An 18,476-nucleotide genomic window follows, 5' to 3' on the forward strand; every position below is an offset into this window, starting at 1 on the left:
GGATACAAGCATTGAGAATCTAAGTTTTTAAATTCAAAACATTAAAAAATGCTCTGAAATACATGAAAATATGCATGATTTCTCGACATGGGCCAAGATGTCGTCTTACATCCATTACCCACCACCCTTTGACAATAAGAATAGAAGATATCCTTTATATTTAGTAAACCATTTCAGAAATGTGAATTGCCCAGAGATTATTCACATTGAGCCAAAGATTTCCTTCTCACATATTTGGTTCTAATCATCTCCTGCCAATCCCCTTCCTCATTCTCTAATCTCCACAACCACTTACATAAGAGGCTCATGTTTATAACCTCCAGATTAGTAAACCCCAAACCCTCTGATCCCTAGGCTGGCAAACGTCCAACCACTTGACTAACTGATACTTTCTCACTCCCTCCCTCTCTTGCCAATCCATACGTGCACGGACAAAGTCCATTCTCTTATCTACACCTTTAGACAATTTTAGAAAACAAAGTAAATTGCTAGGAATATTACTCATACATGTTTCAGCGAGATAAGGAGCGAGCTGGGGCCGTGGGTGCACTGATTTAGATTTTTTAGAAGGGGGATAGCGAAAGAAGAAGAGGAAGAAGCATAGAGAATGAAGAAGATGAGGTCCACAAGAACATGGGCATTTCTTATGGGCCAGGCTACAATCACCACTAATGCAATGCATAAGTTTTTTTTTTGCAAGAATCCTGGGCGAGCAACTGACTGATTTGTCCCCTAAGTAGCTTCGTCAAAACTGACAAGGAGTGTGGAAAGTGCTCCAATGTCACCACATGTTGTGCTTTGGGCACATCAACACAGAAATGAGAGGTTTTGTGGGAATGAAGAAAGTTACATGTTTCTATTTCTAGTTTTTCTTGGTTTAATTTTGGTTTCCTGGGTTTTTAGTTTTTTGTGTGTACTCTACATATGAGGCATAAAACATGTGCTCTCACCCAAAGCTCAGCGGTGCTACCGCGGACAACACATGTGTGTCTCCTTACATAGCACATTCATGCTCCTTGTGTTTCTACATGCAATGCAGGTGTGCTCCCACACGAAGCACACTTGTGATCACAAAATAGTGCAGTTGTGCTCCTCATGCGGTGGAGCACAACTAAACCTGAATAGAAGAAAATAAAAGTGTGCTCACGAAATATATTTGTTCTTCCACATGCAGCGCAAGTGTACTCCCTACGATGAAGCACAAACAATAGAAAAGAGAAAAAAGATTATGGTTCATGTATTGGAGGACAACCACATCGGAATAGAAGAAAACAAAGGTGTAGTCTACATTAAAATACACTTGTGCTCTCAGACGCAACACAAAATGTACTCCTTACAATGAAGCAGAACCAAAATATTTTAAAAAGAAAGTTGTGTTCCATGCATTGGATCACAATCAAATCAGAATAAAAGAAAATGAAGGTGTGCACTGCACCAAATACACTTGTGCTCCCACATGCATCGCAAGTGTTCTCCTTATGGTGAAGCAAAACCAAAAGATAGAAAAAAATATTATGCTTCATGGGGTGGAGCACAACCAAAATAGCGAAATAGGAAAAGGAGGTGCGCTTCCACGCGAATCACTCATGTGCTCTCACCGACAACATAGACACGTCTCGTGCAGGTGAAGCACATCAAAACGAGAAAGGAAAAAAAGTATGCTTCCATGGGCGCCGCGTGTGTGTGCTCCATGCGGTCCAACACATCCAAGGAAAGGAAAAGGGGAAAAAATCTATGCGGTCACCTCTTCTTTCACCACTTGTTGAACACGCGTGCACCAGGGATCCCTTGAGGTTCCCCTTAATTAGTGCTTTTATATTTCAGAAAACAAAAAATCCCAATGATTTTGTCTTTTTTAAGTCGAACTAGAGTTTATTTTAGGGAATTAAGGTTGAACTAGTGATATTATCCTTTTTATTTAGCAGCCATTTCTCCACAAACGGGCTTCTTTGTTGCAGACCCAGGACCAGCAGGCCCATGATGTCCACAGGGCGCCCGACTGCCACACTCCCACGGAAAATCCTATTTGACTCTCTCTACATCCAAATGTCGACCAAACAAACCGGTGAGGGAGCCATCGCTTCAGATTGGGCTGGTCCATTAGAGCGTCCAGATTTCAGTCGATTTTTCCCCGGTTTTAGGAAACTTCTAGAAGGTTTCCTGAACCAGTTTTTTTTTATCTTTCTTTATTTTCTTCTGTTTATTTTTTTCTTTTCTGTTTTTGTTTCAAAAAATGTTCTGGATTCTTAAAAAATGTTTGAGATAAAAAAAATCTTCAAATTCGAAAAATGTTTTTCTTGTTAAAATAATGTTCTGGATTTTTTTTAAAATGTTCTAAATTTTCAAAAAAAATTCTGAGTTTTCAAAAATGTTCTTCAATTTCAAAATATATTTTGGATTTTTTAGATTTTTTTTCAGGATTTTCGAAGATTGTTCTTCAAATTCAAAAAATGAAATCTATATAGGAATTTGGAAAACAATATTCCTGTTTCGTAATATCGGTCAAAATATAGAAATGATTTGGAATTTAAAAAATAGCTCCTGTTTTTGTAAATTTCATCAAAAATATAAAAATGTTCCGGAATTTAAAAGATAGTAACTGTTTTTGTAAATTTGTACAACAATCCAAAACATATTTTCAATTTCGAAATATATTCACATATTTAAAAAATGTTCATGTTTCCTTTTTCTGTATTTTCTTTTGTTTGTATTTAGTTTTTTATTAATTTAAATTTGTGCACAATTCAAAAATGTTGACGGTTTTAAAATTTGTACACAATCCAAAAAATGTTCAAAGTTTCAAAATTTGTTCACAAATCGAAAAATGGTCATGTTTCAAATTTCGTTCACAATTTGAAAAATGTTCGTGGTTTCAGAAGTTGTTCACATATTCAAAAAATGTTCATGGTTTTTGTTCATGAATTTGCAATTTGTTTATGTTTATAAAAAAAACCAGAATTCGAAAATGTTCGCAATTTTAAAATTTTGTTCACGAATTTGAATTTTTTTCGCAATTTTAAAAATGCCCGCGGTTTCAAAATATTTGCGCGGATTTGAAAAATGATCATGGTTTAATAATTCTGTTCGCTGAATTTAAAATGTGTTCATGTTTCAAAATGTGCTCATAACTTTAAAAATGTCAGCGGTTACAAAAAATGTTCTGCATCTTCAAAAAGTATTCTTAATATGCGAAAAATGTATTCGTTTCAAATTGGAAAAGAAAGGGAAAAAAGAAAGAGAAATGAACCAAATAAAAAAGCAGAAAAGAAAGAGAAAAACATAAAAAAGAGGAACAACCGGGCGGCCCAGTCTGGGGACCCCCTTGTGCGTCCGCTCGGCAGTTGGCCGCAACGAGCGGCGCATAGGAGGTCCCCACTCCCACCACCTCCGCTCCATTCCCCCCCACAGCTCCAGTCTCCACCCCAAAAAAGAAAAAAGAAAAAAAAAAGCTCCAGTCTCCACTCTCTCCAGCAAGCCTCAGCTACTCTCCCCCTCCCCGCCGATAAACCCTAGCCAGCTCCCCCCCGGACCCGCCGACCTCTCCCCGACGCCGCCGCGCTGTCCACCAGGTGAGTCACGCGACCGACTACCCCAACCCCATCCCCTCCCCTCCCCTCCGCAACCCCACGACGCGCTCGCCGCCGGCCGGCCGGCCCCCGGCGGCGTGGTTCCTGCTGGAACGCCGCCGGTGGTGTGGTTCCCGGTCTCTCCCCGGGTGTTTTTCCTCATCCTCGGGACAAAAAGGGCACTTGCATTTTTGCGACACGGACAGTGGATTCGATTGGATTGGGCTGGGCGCTCGCCCTCACACGACTTGGTCTGCATTCGCTTAATTACGTTCTGCTACTGTTTCTACTCCCTCCGTTTCTAAATATAAGTAGTTTTAGAGATTTCATTAGAAGACTACATACGGATGTATATAGACATATTTTAGACCGTAGATTCACTCATTTTGCTTCGTATGTACTCCACTAGTACAATCTCTAAAAAGACCTATATTTAGGAACGGAGGGAGTATATGTTCCTGATTGATCATGCCTCGCCCGATGCTCTTCATCTTTGGGGCCAGAGACGACATGTAAAACCGGCGTTTTTTTTTTTTTTTGACACAGGTAGTGGACGATTGTATTGTGTATCGGATGCTCTTACATGAGTTGATTGCATTTGCTTCCTTACATTCTGGTGCCCTTAATCCTGACCGATAACATATGCATAGAATTGACCTGACTGTGGAGTGGGCAACACATCCTCTAGTTACCCTAGCCGTGGCCTACTTGTTTTCACATAAAAAACTAAAAGCGAGTCTTTTTCAGCTTTCAGGATATATGTATGGATGAACAGTTTTTTTCAGATATGAACTGGGATCATTCTGCGTAAACTATATCATTCGCCAGTTGCTATGTACAATCTGAAATTGCTAATCACAGGTAGGTAGTAGAGGGAAGCTGGGTTTTTTTATTTTTTGTACTGCAATGTACAATGATTTCCGTCCGAACTCTGCACTTAAACCACACTAGCATTTTCTGGATAACGGCACAAGTAAAGGTCGTGCTATCTTATAATGAGTATTCGACTGTGACTGGAAACTGAACAACAGATGTAAAGAAAATTGCAAAACTTTTAAGTGCCATGTAGATGGATCTTCCAAGTTTTTTATTTCTAACTGGGAACTGTGTGGCAAAAAGGCCTAGCAAGTTAATACGTGTTGGGTAACTTGTTGGCTGTGAACATCCGTAGTTATGTAGTGCCTGCTTTACGAATTCAGCACTGATGTGATGAGTAGACATTGGAATGAACCCAACCAGGCTGATTAGCTGCACTAGCATTTAACGGACAGCTGCATAAGCAGAGGTCCTGTAATCGTGCAATGAGTATTGGATTGTGACTGGAGACTGCACAACAAATGTAAGCAAATTTTACAGAATTTAAGTGGCGCGTAGACATACCTAGCAAGTTGGTACATGTTGATTTAATAGCTTGTTTCGCTGTTGATATTCGTAGTACCTACTTTGCAAATTCATCACTGATGAATAGATATTTGAATCCAGGTTGACTGGCTGCAGTTCTGCAGAGGCACCATGCCTGCTAGTGACAACCCACATTCGATCTCGGAGAAAAAGGCAGCACCGAGGGAGTCACCTAAGCAACCCAAGAATGATGTTAATCAGCAGGCCAGAGCTTCTACATTTCCTAAAGACAAAGTTGCTGAGACCGTTGGCATCAAGAGGCCGCAACCTAATGCCCCCCTGAGTCTAACCAACAATCATGTGCCAGGGAATCCCGGGGCAAATGGCCATCTTGTGTATGTGCGTAGGAAGCTTGAAACAGACCAAAACAAAGGAGGCGCATCTGCTGGTGCAGAGAGTGCCACTGCTCTAAGCTCAAACAAACCTGCTACTGGTGGACCGCAGGAACAAAGTTTGAAGCTTCAGAACAGTGCACCTCATGCTCAATCAGCTCCTGTTTCCACATCTCCTGCTGCCGTCAATGCGTCTCATGCTCAATCAGCTCCTGTTTCCGCTTCTCCTGCTGCAGCTGCTGCTACCCTCAATGTGCCTCATACTCAATCAGCTCCTGTTTCCATGCGTCCTCCTGCTGCTACTGCCCCTGCTTCGCACCCTACAAGTTTGCCGGCTCACCTTTCTCTTGCGAAACAGTCTCCAGGAGGAGTGGTTGCTGCTACTGCCCCTGCTTCGCACCCTACAAGTTTGCCAGCTCATCTTTCTCTTGCGAAACAGTCTCCAGGAGGAGTGGTTGCTGCTACTGCCCCGGCACTGCACCCTGCAACTTTGCCAGCTCACCTTTCTCTTGCGAAACAATCTCCACGGATGGCTACTGCCCAACCAAGTGTTGTTGTGACTGCTAGTCCACAGCACCGCAGTGTTGTGTCTACTGCCATGCCTCAGAACTTTACGGTTGCTAATACGTCACCTTGTAAAGTCGTGGCTACTAGTACAGCACCTCGTGATGCTGTGGCTACTGCTACGACACGTAACCCGACTGATTCCCAAAGATCAGGGGATCAAGATTGGAAAGCGAGGTTTATTCGGCTGCAGGCATTCCTGAGAAATAATGAGCAATCAGAGCAGGAAGAATACATCCGCAGTAAGTTCATTATCCTTAGTTGACAACAAATTTATCACAACTGTGATCTAAAACATGTGTCCTTTGTCTGAACTGTAGCGCTCCAGTCTTTGTCACCTGCTGGCCGGAGCAAGCATGCCATTGAGCTGGAGAAACGAGCAGTCAATCTCTTGATCGAAGAAGGTATTCTTCAGTCTGAACTTTTTGCAGCTTTGTGCTTGCATTTAAACATTGCACCAGTCATTTCTATTTTCAAATGCTGATCATCATGAATCTGTTTATGATAGCTTGAGCGGTTGGCTTCACTTATTCCCTTACCTCCTTCAGGAAAGGAGCTGCAAAAGATGAAATCTCTGAATGTACTCGGGAAGCTTCCGCCAACCGACCATCCATCACTTCCAACTCAGACCACTTTCGGCATGCGTCTGCCGTTCCAGCCATTCCCAGCCCGCCGCTGAAGAGCAAAAAAAACCAGACATGTCACCGCATAAGGAGTGTTCTGAAGCTTTTATGAAATCTCTGAATGTACTCGGGAAGCTTCCGCCAACCGACCATCCATCACTTCCAACTCAGATCACTTTCGGCATGCGTCTGCCGTTCCAGCCATTCCCAGCCCGCCGCTGAAGAGCAAAAAAAACCAGACATGTCACCGCATAAGGATTGTTCTGAAGCTTTCTCATGACGAAATCTTGCCACCCGAGTGCTGCAACATGGTCAGCATGTTTTTGCATGTGTGAGAATAATCCTTTCATGCATATCTCCAAGACTTGATGCTAGCTGAACAGACAGGCCCTGTCATGGTGCCGAGAGCGCATAATAGCGGCGCACCTTGCCTGAACTTTGATGGATCTAATCTACTGTAACCATGAACCCCATAGGTAGGTAAGACAACTGCTGTTGAACATGGGGCATGTGGTTCACAGTCTCCCCTAATCTCTGACCAGCATATTCAACGGGTTGCACTGACGTAGGCTGTGCCAGTATTATTCGTGTGTTGCATCTTGTTTAATTGCACGGGTGGGGGATCAAAGCCACCAGAGTAGGAACTCCGTCAGCAACGAATAAAAGAAATGATAATCTGACTAAGATGCTTCATTATTGATGCTTATATATACAAATGCACCATAACCATGACGACACCACGACCATTAATAACAAGTTTATCGTTTAAGTACAGATCGGGACAGGCATGCTCCCTCCCAACCAGCATATCATATTTGATCTTATGTTTATGCACAGTAGCAATGATACAGTTTTTGGTCTTCTCTCTATCTTCTCATCACTAGTTCCTACAGACCAACAACTTCTCAATGATACAGAGAAAAAGAAATTAAAGTTTATATGATGCCTTCTCACGCAGCGGCGAAAATGGGGCTGCTTTGTTTCACGTCTTACTTTGTTGTCATTTCTGTAACTTCACTGGCACATACTGAATCTCTCGGTCGCCTGAATTGAGCATTGCCAGTGGAATATCAGATATTTTCAAACCACATACAACCATTCTAAGACTTCACGCCATCGACACCGTCAAGGAGATCAAACTAAGCTTCGGAGCGTGCCATTGGCGCAACAAAGTCATGTGGGAATAAGCTTCCAAGCATGCCATTGGCGCAGCAAAGTCGACAAGGAAGAAAGTTTCAGCAGCGAGCTGAGCTCCATGGGGGGTACTTGTCCCGGTAATGGAGCGAAGCTAAAACTAAACCCATGCATGAATCATCTCCATTGACCTGGAATATCCAAATCCCCAGAGTTCGATGCAGTTCAGGCACAGCTTCCAGCCTAGTTGTCAGATTCCCAAGTATCCGTTATTGAGTGCATCTCCCAGTTGATTATGTGATCCAGCCAGCTTTTTCTTGAATAACCCCAAGGAAGAAAAAACACTATACATTAACAAGTGGCAGCCTCTGAAGAAATCACACACGCTTTAATCTTCTTCTCGGTAGCCCGCCATCGCCATTGGCAAGCGAAGCCACTTCTTGAATACCAGTTCCGAGCAAAAGAGCAAAGTCTATTCTTCGATGCCGGTTCCGAGCAGAAGTTTCCTGCTGTACAACGTTATTGAACAGCTTCAGCAAAAAAACACTACAGATACCAACAAGTGATGCAGCCTCCGAAAAGATCACACAAGAGAAAACTCAACGAACCCAGAGCGCAAACCATTCGCCGAAAGCTAATCGCTAAGCGACGATGGCACCAACACTAGTTTTACAGGTTCTGATGCCGAGATTGGATCTGTGTTGGTGGTGACTCGTCGCGGGCCCCGCGCGCATTAGGTGTCCACTGGCTCGGGGCCCGCCAGCCGGAGAATTTTAACAGCCAAGCCGGCATCTGATTGGTGGGAATTAACAAGACCTTCTCCATAGCTGGTGGAGCTGATGGTGTTGGCATGCCACTAAACAACAACAGGGCTTTTGGTCAAATATGAGACAAGTAGCAATTAGATCTATTTGCAGTGGGCTCTAGGCTAGTGACTGAACCAATATATAAAAAGGAGAAAGCAAGAGAAAAGGTGGGCACTGCATTTGTTTTCGTTTCTAGTGATGTCAGGGTAACAGGTAACTCAACTCACAGGTGAGCATTTGCGGTGCGGTGCCTTGCACTTTTAAGAATCGGTGTCACCTCCAACTAGTGTCTTCTCCGTGTTGATCCAAGGGCAATGTACACCTCCATATGCAGCAACAAATGGATGCTGACATAAACAAGCGCATGTGGGCAAAAGAAAACAGATTAGCTCATGAGAAATAAATATTGCAAATGGGCGTGCTTCCATGCTCCCCACAATTATAAATGAGGTTATGATTAAATGAAAATAGCAACAAAGTGAGCTAATCACAGTTCACATGGTTCTTTTTTTTTTTTCCTTTTGAAATAGCACATAGCACACTCCAAATGTAAAAAAATATCAGATAGCACCAGTTGTACCGTGTTGCCTTTGTTGCATTGCCAAGAGGCATCAAAGATTCCTAGACATGTCATGGAATAATGAATCAAGGCAGTATTTTAGTGCCTTCCTCCCTGATCAGGGCGCAGAAACACGTTCTCGTGGGAGGAATCAAGCAAATTGCAGTTAGCAGCACTTACATAGTAAGTTGTAGCAAATTAACATTCTGACAATCTTTAAAGCCCTCCCAAAAGGGAACAGCATTGGGAAGAAAAATCTATAGCCCTGCCATAATCAACCTCTCCAATTGGACTTTGGTATTGGGGATCACATGTATCCCCACCTAAACCACCATTATTTTGGCTCACTAATTGATCCTTGTTCTGAACAACTTCCTACCCTTTTAATATTCCCCAAGTAAACAGGCATAGAAAACTGAGCAAGGTAAAGATCTAATAAGAGGAAACCGATTAAACTAAAGCACTAACCAATCCCATATAGATACGTGACTGGCCGTACATATGTAGCTTTACAAGATGCAGTCCTGGGAGCAAGCACAGTCCATATTTAACTATGCAAGTGCATCTGGGATCTCTAGAAAAAGGAAGCTGCATAGCTCATAAAGCATCCACGGCTAAAATAAAATTTTGGTGCCAGACAGCCCACAACTCATAAACCTAATTAGGATCTGTGAAGTTTCCTCCCTGATAGAGTCGAAAAGATTTTTATGGCATTTCTTTATGATGCTATTTAAGCACTTTTTTTACGGGAAGGTACACAACCACTTTTAGCCTCTCAGGATATTTCTTGTACTTAATTTTTTGAAGGCTTTAGAGAATTTCTCGGGACACTACTTTTTGTGATGCAATTTGTTGGCAGAGGGAATCATGTGGCGTGTGTACGCAACGGTAGTGGGAACTGGGAAGATACTAAAACGCCTAGCTTTCCAGATAAGTACCCGGGAATCTGTGGTTTCCCGTTCGTTGCACAGTGGTGACAAATTTTATAGACCCTACACAACTATATACACCAGAATCTCCAATTAGTGCACCCTCCCGGATCCCCCTCTATGCAGTGACATCACTGATGCAAGACCTGTGGCCTGCATCTTAGTGCCCTTGCATGTGGCCTCTAACCACAAGGACTGGTTCACATAACAACAAACCCCCTTAATGGAGTGGTCACATCAGCAACTGTAGAACAAAAAGATCTCTAATGGCAATGGTCACTATAAAAATAAGGCGATGGTCCATTATTAGTTCCGTGAGCGAGAAAGCCTTCCTTAGTCTATCCCCCCCCCCCCCCAACATCCCACGTAACCACCCATGGTATATTGGTACCACGAAAGAGAGGAAGACGGCTTGACGCAATTAGTTCCGTGAGCAAAGGAGCCTTTCTTAGTTTATGCTCGTCATATAACCACCTATGGTATATTGGTATTGCGAAAGATAATAAGACAGCTTGACGCAGTTAGTTCCGTGACCAAAGGAGCCTTCGTTAGTTTATGCTCGGCATATAACCACCTATGGTATATTGGTATTGCGAAAGATAGAAAGACAACTTGACGCACTTAGTTCCGTGATCAAAGGAGCCTTCGTTAGTTTATGCTCGGCATATAACCGCCTATGGTATATTGGTATTATGAAAGATAGAAAAACAGCTTGACGCAGTTAGTTCCGTGATCAAAGGAGCCTTCCTTAGTTTATGCTCGTCATATAACCGCTTATGGTATATTGGTATTGCGAAAGATAGAAAAACAGCTTGACGCAGTTAGTTCCGTGAGCAAAGGAGCCTACCTTAGTTTATGCTCGGCATATAATCACCTATGGTATATTGATATTAAGAAAAAGAGGAAGACAACTTGATGCAATTAGTTCCGTGAGCAAAGGAGCCTTTCTTAGTTTATCCTTACCGTATAACCATTCATTCATGGTATATTGGTATTGCAAAAGAAAGAAAGACAGCTTGACGCAATTAGTTTCGTGAGCATAGGAGCCTTCCTTAGTTCATGCTCGTCATAAAGCCGCCTATGGTATATTGGTATTGCGAAAGAGAAGAAGACAGCTTGCGTAATTAGTTCCGTGAGCAAAGAAGCCTCTCTTAGTTTATCCTCGTCATACAACCGCCTATGGTATATTGGTATTGGTGGAAAAGAGGAAAACAGCTTGACGCAATTAGTTCCGTGAGCAAAGAAGCCTTCCTTAGTTTATCCTTACCGTATAACCATTCATTCATGGTATATTGGTATTGCGAAAGAGAGGAAAACGGCTTCGCATATATTCTTGTTAAAATTAGAAGGGTTTATGAGGGACAACGCGCCCGAGCGCCATTTCTTTAGCTTTATCTAGATGATATAAAAACCCAATAAGCACAACTTAGACCATTTTTTTAATTTTATGATGAAGCACAACCTACACAGCTGATTGGAGGAGACGCTGCAGGTAACCCTTCTGAAGCCAGGCCACACAAGTAGCCACAGAGTTGACTTTAACAGGGAAGTGGGCATAGTTGGAATCCTGTGTGGTGCTGGGCCCCCCAGTGAGAGGGAAAGATTCTAACAAAATAAAGAAATGAGAAATTAAAAAACGCAGTGGTGGGCCCCACAGGCTTTGTTCTTACGACAAAGCCAGACAATGAAAGGCAGAAGCAAAGCGAGGGCAGGGCCAAACAAGGCCAGGACAAGCACAGCAAATTTCCAGTTTTCCTTTTTCCATCTCGCAGCAGCGGCAGCGGCAGCGGAGAGAGCGAGCAGGCAGACAGGGGCGCCTTTGGAAAGGAATGGTGGGGGTGCGGCGCTCTGGTGGAGCACTGAGCCTTTTCTAGAGCTGCTACTTGCCGGCGGAGGAGGCCAGCGTAGAGCCAAGGAGGAAGAGGGAGGGAAGAGCAGGAGGGGGACACACCATACGATTACCAGTGAGCAGCTACCAATCTCTTTCTTTGCTTCCTTTCTGCAGAAAATGATGTCTTCTCCCCTACAACCACCCTCGCCCCGCAATCCAAACACAAACGCAAACGCATACGCATACGCAAAGATCTTCCCTCCCTCTAATACTTGGTTCGCCCAAGATGCGCTTCTTGGTTTCGAGCAGGAGAGCACAAGTATTGTTTGTGACTTGCATCCTCTCTTGCTTTCAATTCCAAGGCTATCTATCTATCTATCTTTCTTTCTTTCTTTGAGGATGTAAAACTGATGCAGTGTTATGGTGTCAAATTGTGTGATCAGGTTCTGAAGGAAGCCTTACCTGTATGGAAGGGGGAGACGCCCAGCCCGGCATCTCCGTGGGGCGCGCCTTGTCGTCGGAGGGCGACCTGGACCTCCTGGAGCAGCTGCTCTCCGGCGACAACGCCTGGCTTGAAGTGGCGCCCAACACTTCACGCTCACCCAACTTTTTTGCTTCTCCCTCCACCTTCCTCTCAGATGCCACAACCACCACCACGATGCCGGCAGGTGCAAGCAGCGCCCTGTGGATTCAGCCACCCTCCTCCACCGTCCGGCAAAGGTTCGAGCAAGCCCTGGATCACATCAAGCAGATGCAGAGAGATGCCGGCATGCTTGTGCAGCTATGGGTGCCGCAAAAAAACAGTGATGGGAAGCTGGTGCTGACAACGAGCGGGCAGCCGTTCACGCTGGACAACACCTCAGATAGACTCATACAGTTCAGGGACGTGTCCACGCATTACCACTTCTCTGCAGATGCTGGGTCTGAGGCCTCACCGGTTGGGCTCCCCGGGAGGGTGTTCATTGGCAAGCTACCTGAGTGGTCGCCGGACGTTCGGCTCTTCACCAGCTACGAATACCCCAGGGTAAAATATGCACAGGATTTGGACGTCCATGGGACGATGGGGCTGCCGGTGTTCGAGAAGGGGAGTTACTCGTGCTTGGGTGTCATGGAATTGATCATGACCAGGCAGAAGCTCAACTTCACCTCAGAGATCAACAACATCTGCAATGCTCTCCAGGTATTCAACTATTGATTCCTCACTTAACCTGAAAGTTTTCAAACATTAGTCTGCAGCAAGTGTAGTTGCACAGAAAGAGAGTGTTTGGTGTCATCTCTAAGACACATGACAAATGCCTACAGTAGGGAACAATCATGTTCCTTTTCCTAGATGTGAGATCTCTTAATGGCAATGCTCTTTGCAGGCAGTTAACTTGAGAAGCACAGAAGTTTCAAGCACTCCACGCGCCACAAAGGTAGGCAGCAAGAAAAAACTCAAAGATTTGTATCACTGCTGAGTTTTGGTTTCATTACAACTGAACCTTTAATACCCACATACTAGTGAGAAAATTTACTCCTCTCATCAAAGTCTAGATCTCTAGTACAAACTACATACCCAGTTATTTAAACTCTCAACCCAGTTGTTTAAACTCTCCAACATCGGAAACTCGGTGGTTACAGAGCGATTTTACCATGTTGTCTTCCTACATGGCATTCCAATCAGTGTCGGATAACCTAGTAAAGCAGGACCCACCAGAGAGGACAAATGAGAAAGAGAGGAAGAAAAATGTTTTTTTCTTTGTTTTTCAGTTAAGTTAATTACTATGTGAGGCAGCTTCCTGGGATGGCTCATTGTCTTGTAAAATAATTTATCAACCTAGTGTGTACCACATCTCACAGTACTAGTAATTGTAGATAAATACCTTCAAATGAAATAACGGTACTGATATCTTCTCATGACTTCCATGGCTGCTCTTGCTGATTATCAATCAGTTCAACAGTGCTTCCTACAGAGATGCTCTACCAGAGATACTAGAAGTCCTAAGAGCAGCCTGCGTCACCCACAATCTCCCATTAGCTCAGACCTGGGTCACATGTGCTCAACAAGGGAAAGGGGGAAGCCGCCACACCGATGAGAACTACCCGTACTGCATCTCCACCATCGACACAGCATGCTACGTCAATGATCCCCAGATGCAGAACTTCCATGACTCCTGCTCTGACCACCACCTTCTGCGTGGACAAGGGGTTGCAGGGAAAGCCTTTGAAACAAACCAGCCATGCTTCTTACCAGACATTGGATCTTCAGCTAAAGAACACTATCCATTGTCCCACCATGCCAAGATCTTCAACTTAAAAGGTGCCGTGGCAATTCGGTTGAGGTGCACACGGACTGGGACAGCGGACTTTGTGCTAGAGTTCTTTCTGCCGACCAACTGTGAAGCCCTCGAGGAGCAGAAGGCAGTGCTGGACTCCTTGTCAGGCACCATGCGCAATACTTGTCGAACTCTACGTGTGGTTACAGACAAGGAGATGGGTGATGAGGCAATGCTGGACAGGAATGAGCTGAACACATTCGGTCCTCAAGGGAAGAATAAAGTTGAAGAGTTGTCCTTTGGAGATCAAGCAACAGAACATAGAGAGGAGGCATCATGGACAAGTCTAGCAGGGACTTCAAAAGAATCAGATTTAGCTGAATTAAGTATGCATGGTATGCTATCACCTGAAGGACAAGGTCTATCTCTAGCTGGTGCTCAGACAAGTGCACAAGGCAGCAAAGGAAAAAGGCGCACAAAGACGGAGAAGACTGTGAGCTTGCCAGTTCTTCGGCAGTACTTTGCTGGTAGCCTGAAAGATGCAGCAAGGAGCCTTGGAGGTTAGTAACCGTAACTTGTCACGTAAATGCAAGATTCAGCTATGAATAGTTTACTGTTTTAGTAGATACCATCAGTCATTAATCTATGGTGGCCCAAGCCATGGACCCAGCATGCTAAATTGAATGCTCAATAAGAAAATGTTGTCTCCACATTGTGATTTTTTTTAGTGTTGTCTCAACAAGAAAGTCAACCTCTGCATGCACCTCATAATAAAATACGAACATTCTTATCACCTTTTGTTGTGTTTTGTGCTGTTACCCTGAAGGGGAAAAGAAGGCAAATCTTCATTAATCACAATAAATTGAACACAGTGAGAACTAAAACAGGTATAGAGCAGTATAGCCGACTCTCAAGAGCTGCCATAACATGTAAATTACTACTCCCTCCGTAAAGAAATATAAGAGCATTTAGATCACTAAAGGAGGGGATAATTGACGATAACCCCCTTTGTTGGCCTAGAACTGATCAGTATCTCGTAAACTTGCATTCATCCTCCGCAACAGATATTGTGCAGTGTTCTGTCGCACAGACAGGCATATGTAAGTCATACCAGACGAAAAATAGGACTCTGAATTCATCATGTTGACATGCTATGCTGCTTTCTATAAGTAGTACAGCTAGCATTGAAGTTCATGAGTCAAACATAGCTAAACTATTCCTTTCAGATAAAAGAAAGAAGACAAACATTGTGTCTCCAAGGTGTGATCATACGTTTTGTGTGAAAGAATACTTGTACTGTCATGTACACTTGATCTACTGTCAAACAATGAAAAATAAGAACCCTATTTTAGCTTGGGTGGATACATACTCACCACACTTTTTTGTCTCTTACAGTGTGTCCTACCACCCTCAAAAGAATATGCAGGCAGCATGGCATAAATCGCTGGCCATCACGAAAGATCAAGAAGGTAGACCATTCTCTAAGAAAGCTGCAGCAGATCATTGATTCAGTTCATGGAGGAGAGACAGCTTTCCAGCTTAATACCCTGTACAAGGATCTCACAAACACCTCTGTATCATCTGACAACAATTTATCAGGGAGCATCACAGTTCCTCCACATAAGCAGAGCAATCTTACTGATTTTGAGAGGCACGGACACCACAGGCTAAGCAATAATGTGCCATCAACCTCACACTCACACTCATCATGCAGCCAAAGTTCTGATTCAAGCCCGTCATCGTGCAGTGGTGGATCAACAAAGTATCCACCTCAGGCTGGAGTTGATTTGCTTATGTCAGGAAATCCTGTAAATCACAGCCCTGTCCAGACTCTGCAAACAGAAAATGCATCAATAATAGGACATTTCCCAGTTCAGGAGGCACCAGATCTGTTACATAATCTGAACCAAAAGGCTTTAGGTGGGCAGCATTCTTCTCGAAGCCCATCACCCCCGAAACAGAATGCAGATACAGGTATGAGAATAAAGGCCGCATTTGGCTCAGAAAAGGTCAGGTTCAGATTGAAGCCTGAGTGTAGTTTTCAAGAACTGAAGCAGGAGATGGCAAGACGTTTGAGTATAGTAGACATAAGTTTTTTGATTGTAAAGTACCTGGATGATGATTTAGAGTGGGTCTTGATGACATGCGATGCAGATTTACAGGAATGCCTTCATGTATATAAACTAGCAAATCTCCAAACAGTGAAAATTTCAGTTCATCTAGCTCCTATTCCAGAGGCGAGGGTCACTGTTGGTCGCACTGGTTTGTCATGAAGACACCGTAGGCCTCATCAGCTTGTGGGATTTAATCAGAAATCTATGAAGAAACAGTGCTTGGTTTTACCAGAGGGCAGTCCAGAACCCATGATTGGCAGTCCATGCTAGGTAGCAAGTAACATCACTGCTTCCAGTTTTGCTGCTAGCTGGATTAGCCTTTGATTTGATTATCAGGCTAGGAGCTGCTGATGACACTAAAGCCAGTTTCAAGTATTAGAATACACTGAAGAAAACATGCATTGACTTGTAAATACTCTCACTGATGTACCGCAAACTCTGAGCGACAGTCCAACTTGATTGTGTTGATAGGGTGGATATCTCGAATAAGGTTTGCTCAAGATATATTTTGGTTCTTGGAATGTTGATGTGCAATAATCCCCAATGGCTTCATCTGATTATTGATCAACTGAGGATATGACGGCATTCGATGGCCTCACCCAAGTGACCAGCACCGAGGCTTCCAGTGTTCAGTGTGTTTTGTCATTCAATGGACATGAAGCTCTATTTTTGTAACAAAAATTCTGCAGTAATTATTCTGGATTAGTTCTAGACATTGGAGGATAGGATACTTTGTTCAATTTTGTTGTCCTTACAAAACTAAATATCAAAATATGTATGGTACACTCGTACCACAGAACTGTCTCTTTGCAAACACTGTTTGTTGCCGTAGACAGTGTTTTATTTAAGAAGCTTTCAGTTTGGTGACTGTATCGTCAAATGTTATGCAGATTGAATTATATCATCGCTCAAATAACTTTGAACATGAGGTAAGGTAATTCTGTTAATATGCCTAAAATGCAACTAACACCAATTAATTTCAGTTCATGCTAATAGGTAAACATGTGCTTTTGTAACGATTGATGAGGAATTTTTAAATCTATATGGAGGATGAGAATGAATACTTTTCAGTTTGCCCTTGCTGATGACACAGACTACACAACAACCAGCAAACTATGCAGCTTACAAGATGGAACATAGTAGAAGCATAAGTAGATGAACAATAATAGAACAATAACAAATACAAAGAACAGAATTATGTCACAGCTACATTTGGCACATGGAACACAGATCAAGCACAGATCTAAACGCTATGTTCACTGAAAAGTTATCGAGTTAAGAAATATACCTCTACATAATCTACCAACAAGGCCAAACAACAGACAGAACATCATACCGTATCATATAATGTAAGACTTACAGTCTTACACTAATGTAATATATCTCAAATGTGCAGAGGTAGTATATCTCAAATGCAGTAATTACAAGATGTATTCTACAACTGAGACGATGAATGTATTCCAGAGCTGAGAAAATGGTTTCAAATGATAAATGTACAAGGTATGCAACTATTACTACACAACTACACAAGTAGCAAACATTTAAATGGCTAAGATTGCTTCCAAAAAAGAAGACTATGATTTACTTCTCTGCTGGATTGTCATTGATTGTTTAGCCGTCTCCTCACGCTTCAAAGATATCGCCCAAGACATGTTAAACTTTTGTTACCCACCCTCTGATGCTTGTGACAGACATCCATTGCAAATCCCAAGAGATCACCAAACACACTAACATGAGAGATTGAGTGAAGGACAGCTGGAAGCCATCCTTAAAAAGTTAACTTAAGCTCCTCCAGATGAGGATATCTGCAGATCCTTTCTGACAACAGAGAGTTGCCTGTCAAATTAAATGCCATGGGCCCAAGGGTAAGGGACCATAGAAAGGATGCGGCCTGCCATTATTCTCAATATTTCCATCAGACTCAACATCAGGTCATCTTCAATGCAAAAGGTGCCAAACCATTGATTCCTTGAAAACAGGCTGCTTGTCTTCACAAGTTAGCAGCACGACAAGATGATGTTACATCCAAGTATCAATACTACAGCGAGCAGGATAACATAATGCCCTCAAGTGCCCTCCATTGTAGCCATGACTTAGCCTAGCCATAATTTTTCAGGCATAAGCCTGGGAGCCAAATGCCTTGAAACCACAAGGAACAACTCAGTCTTGCCATATCCTAGTAATTGATCTTGTCCCAAGCTCAGCACAAAAAAAATTATACTTTATTAGAGAGAAGGCAGACCATGTTTATATGCCAAGCTCACAGTTGGCATTCAGGTGCATCTACATGGATTTCAGAACATCAGTATCGAAATAAAAGGGAGAACATTCCAGGACAGACATCAAAATGGACAGCAGAGAC

General features: G+C 43.1%; 1 protein-coding gene, 1 long non-coding RNA gene and 1 pseudogene across 4 annotated transcripts; 2 read left to right on the forward strand and 1 right to left on the reverse strand.

The window, feature by feature from the left end:
* The first annotated feature begins 3,424 nt into the window (after nucleotides 1–3,424).
* LOC123451858 (mucin-1-like) lies at nucleotides 3,425–7,070 on the forward strand. Of its 3 annotated transcripts, none has more exons than XM_045128402.1 (4): nucleotides 3,425–3,569; nucleotides 5,049–6,105; nucleotides 6,184–6,267; nucleotides 6,372–6,464. In XM_045128402.1, exons 2-4 carry the CDS (start codon nucleotides 5,079–5,081, stop codon nucleotides 6,374–6,376), a joined length of 1,116 nt encoding a protein of 371 aa, XP_044984337.1. In that variant the 5' UTR covers nucleotides 3,425–3,569; nucleotides 5,049–5,078; the 3' UTR covers nucleotides 6,377–6,464. The 3 variants fall into 3 exon arrangements, with proteins under 3 accessions (XP_044984337.1, XP_044984335.1, XP_044984336.1); XM_045128400.1 differs by having other exon boundaries at nucleotides 3,430–3,569; nucleotides 6,412–7,070; XM_045128401.1 differs by lacking the exon at nucleotides 3,425–3,569 and adding an exon at nucleotides 4,314–4,427 and having other exon boundaries at nucleotides 6,412–7,070.
* Nucleotides 6,807–8,838, reverse strand: LOC123451859. The gene is made up of 2 exons (XR_006632506.1): nucleotides 8,654–8,838; nucleotides 6,807–8,129 (listed from the first exon to the last, which is right to left on the reverse strand). It is a non-coding gene; the product is annotated as an uncharacterized LOC123451859 (long non-coding RNA).
* A 3,243-nt stretch (nucleotides 8,839–12,081) lies between these two features.
* LOC123451857 lies at nucleotides 12,082–16,981 on the forward strand (annotated as a pseudogene).
* The last annotated feature ends 1,495 nt before the right edge of the window (nucleotides 16,982–18,476 follow it).

Source organism: Hordeum vulgare, chromosome 5H (assembly GCF_904849725.1).
Source record: "Hordeum vulgare subsp. vulgare chromosome 5H, MorexV3_pseudomolecules_assembly, whole genome shotgun sequence".
Lineage (NCBI taxonomy): Eukaryota > Viridiplantae > Streptophyta > Magnoliopsida > Poales > Poaceae > Hordeum > Hordeum vulgare.

Excerpts from the sequence above, each read along its gene's own strand:
- LOC123451858 (XM_045128400.1), top strand. The coding sequence starts at position 5,079 with ATGCCTGCTAGTGACAACCCACATTCGATCTCGGAGAAAAAGGCAGCA. Across the intron at positions 6,106-6,183 it reads GCAGGAAGAATACATCCGCA|CGCTCCAGTCTTTGTCACCT; the intron begins GTAAGTTCATTA and ends TCTGAACTGTAG. Across the intron at positions 6,268-6,411 it reads CAATCTCTTGATCGAAGAAG|GAAAGGAGCTGCAAAAGATG; the intron begins GTATTCTTCAGT and ends TACCTCCTTCAG.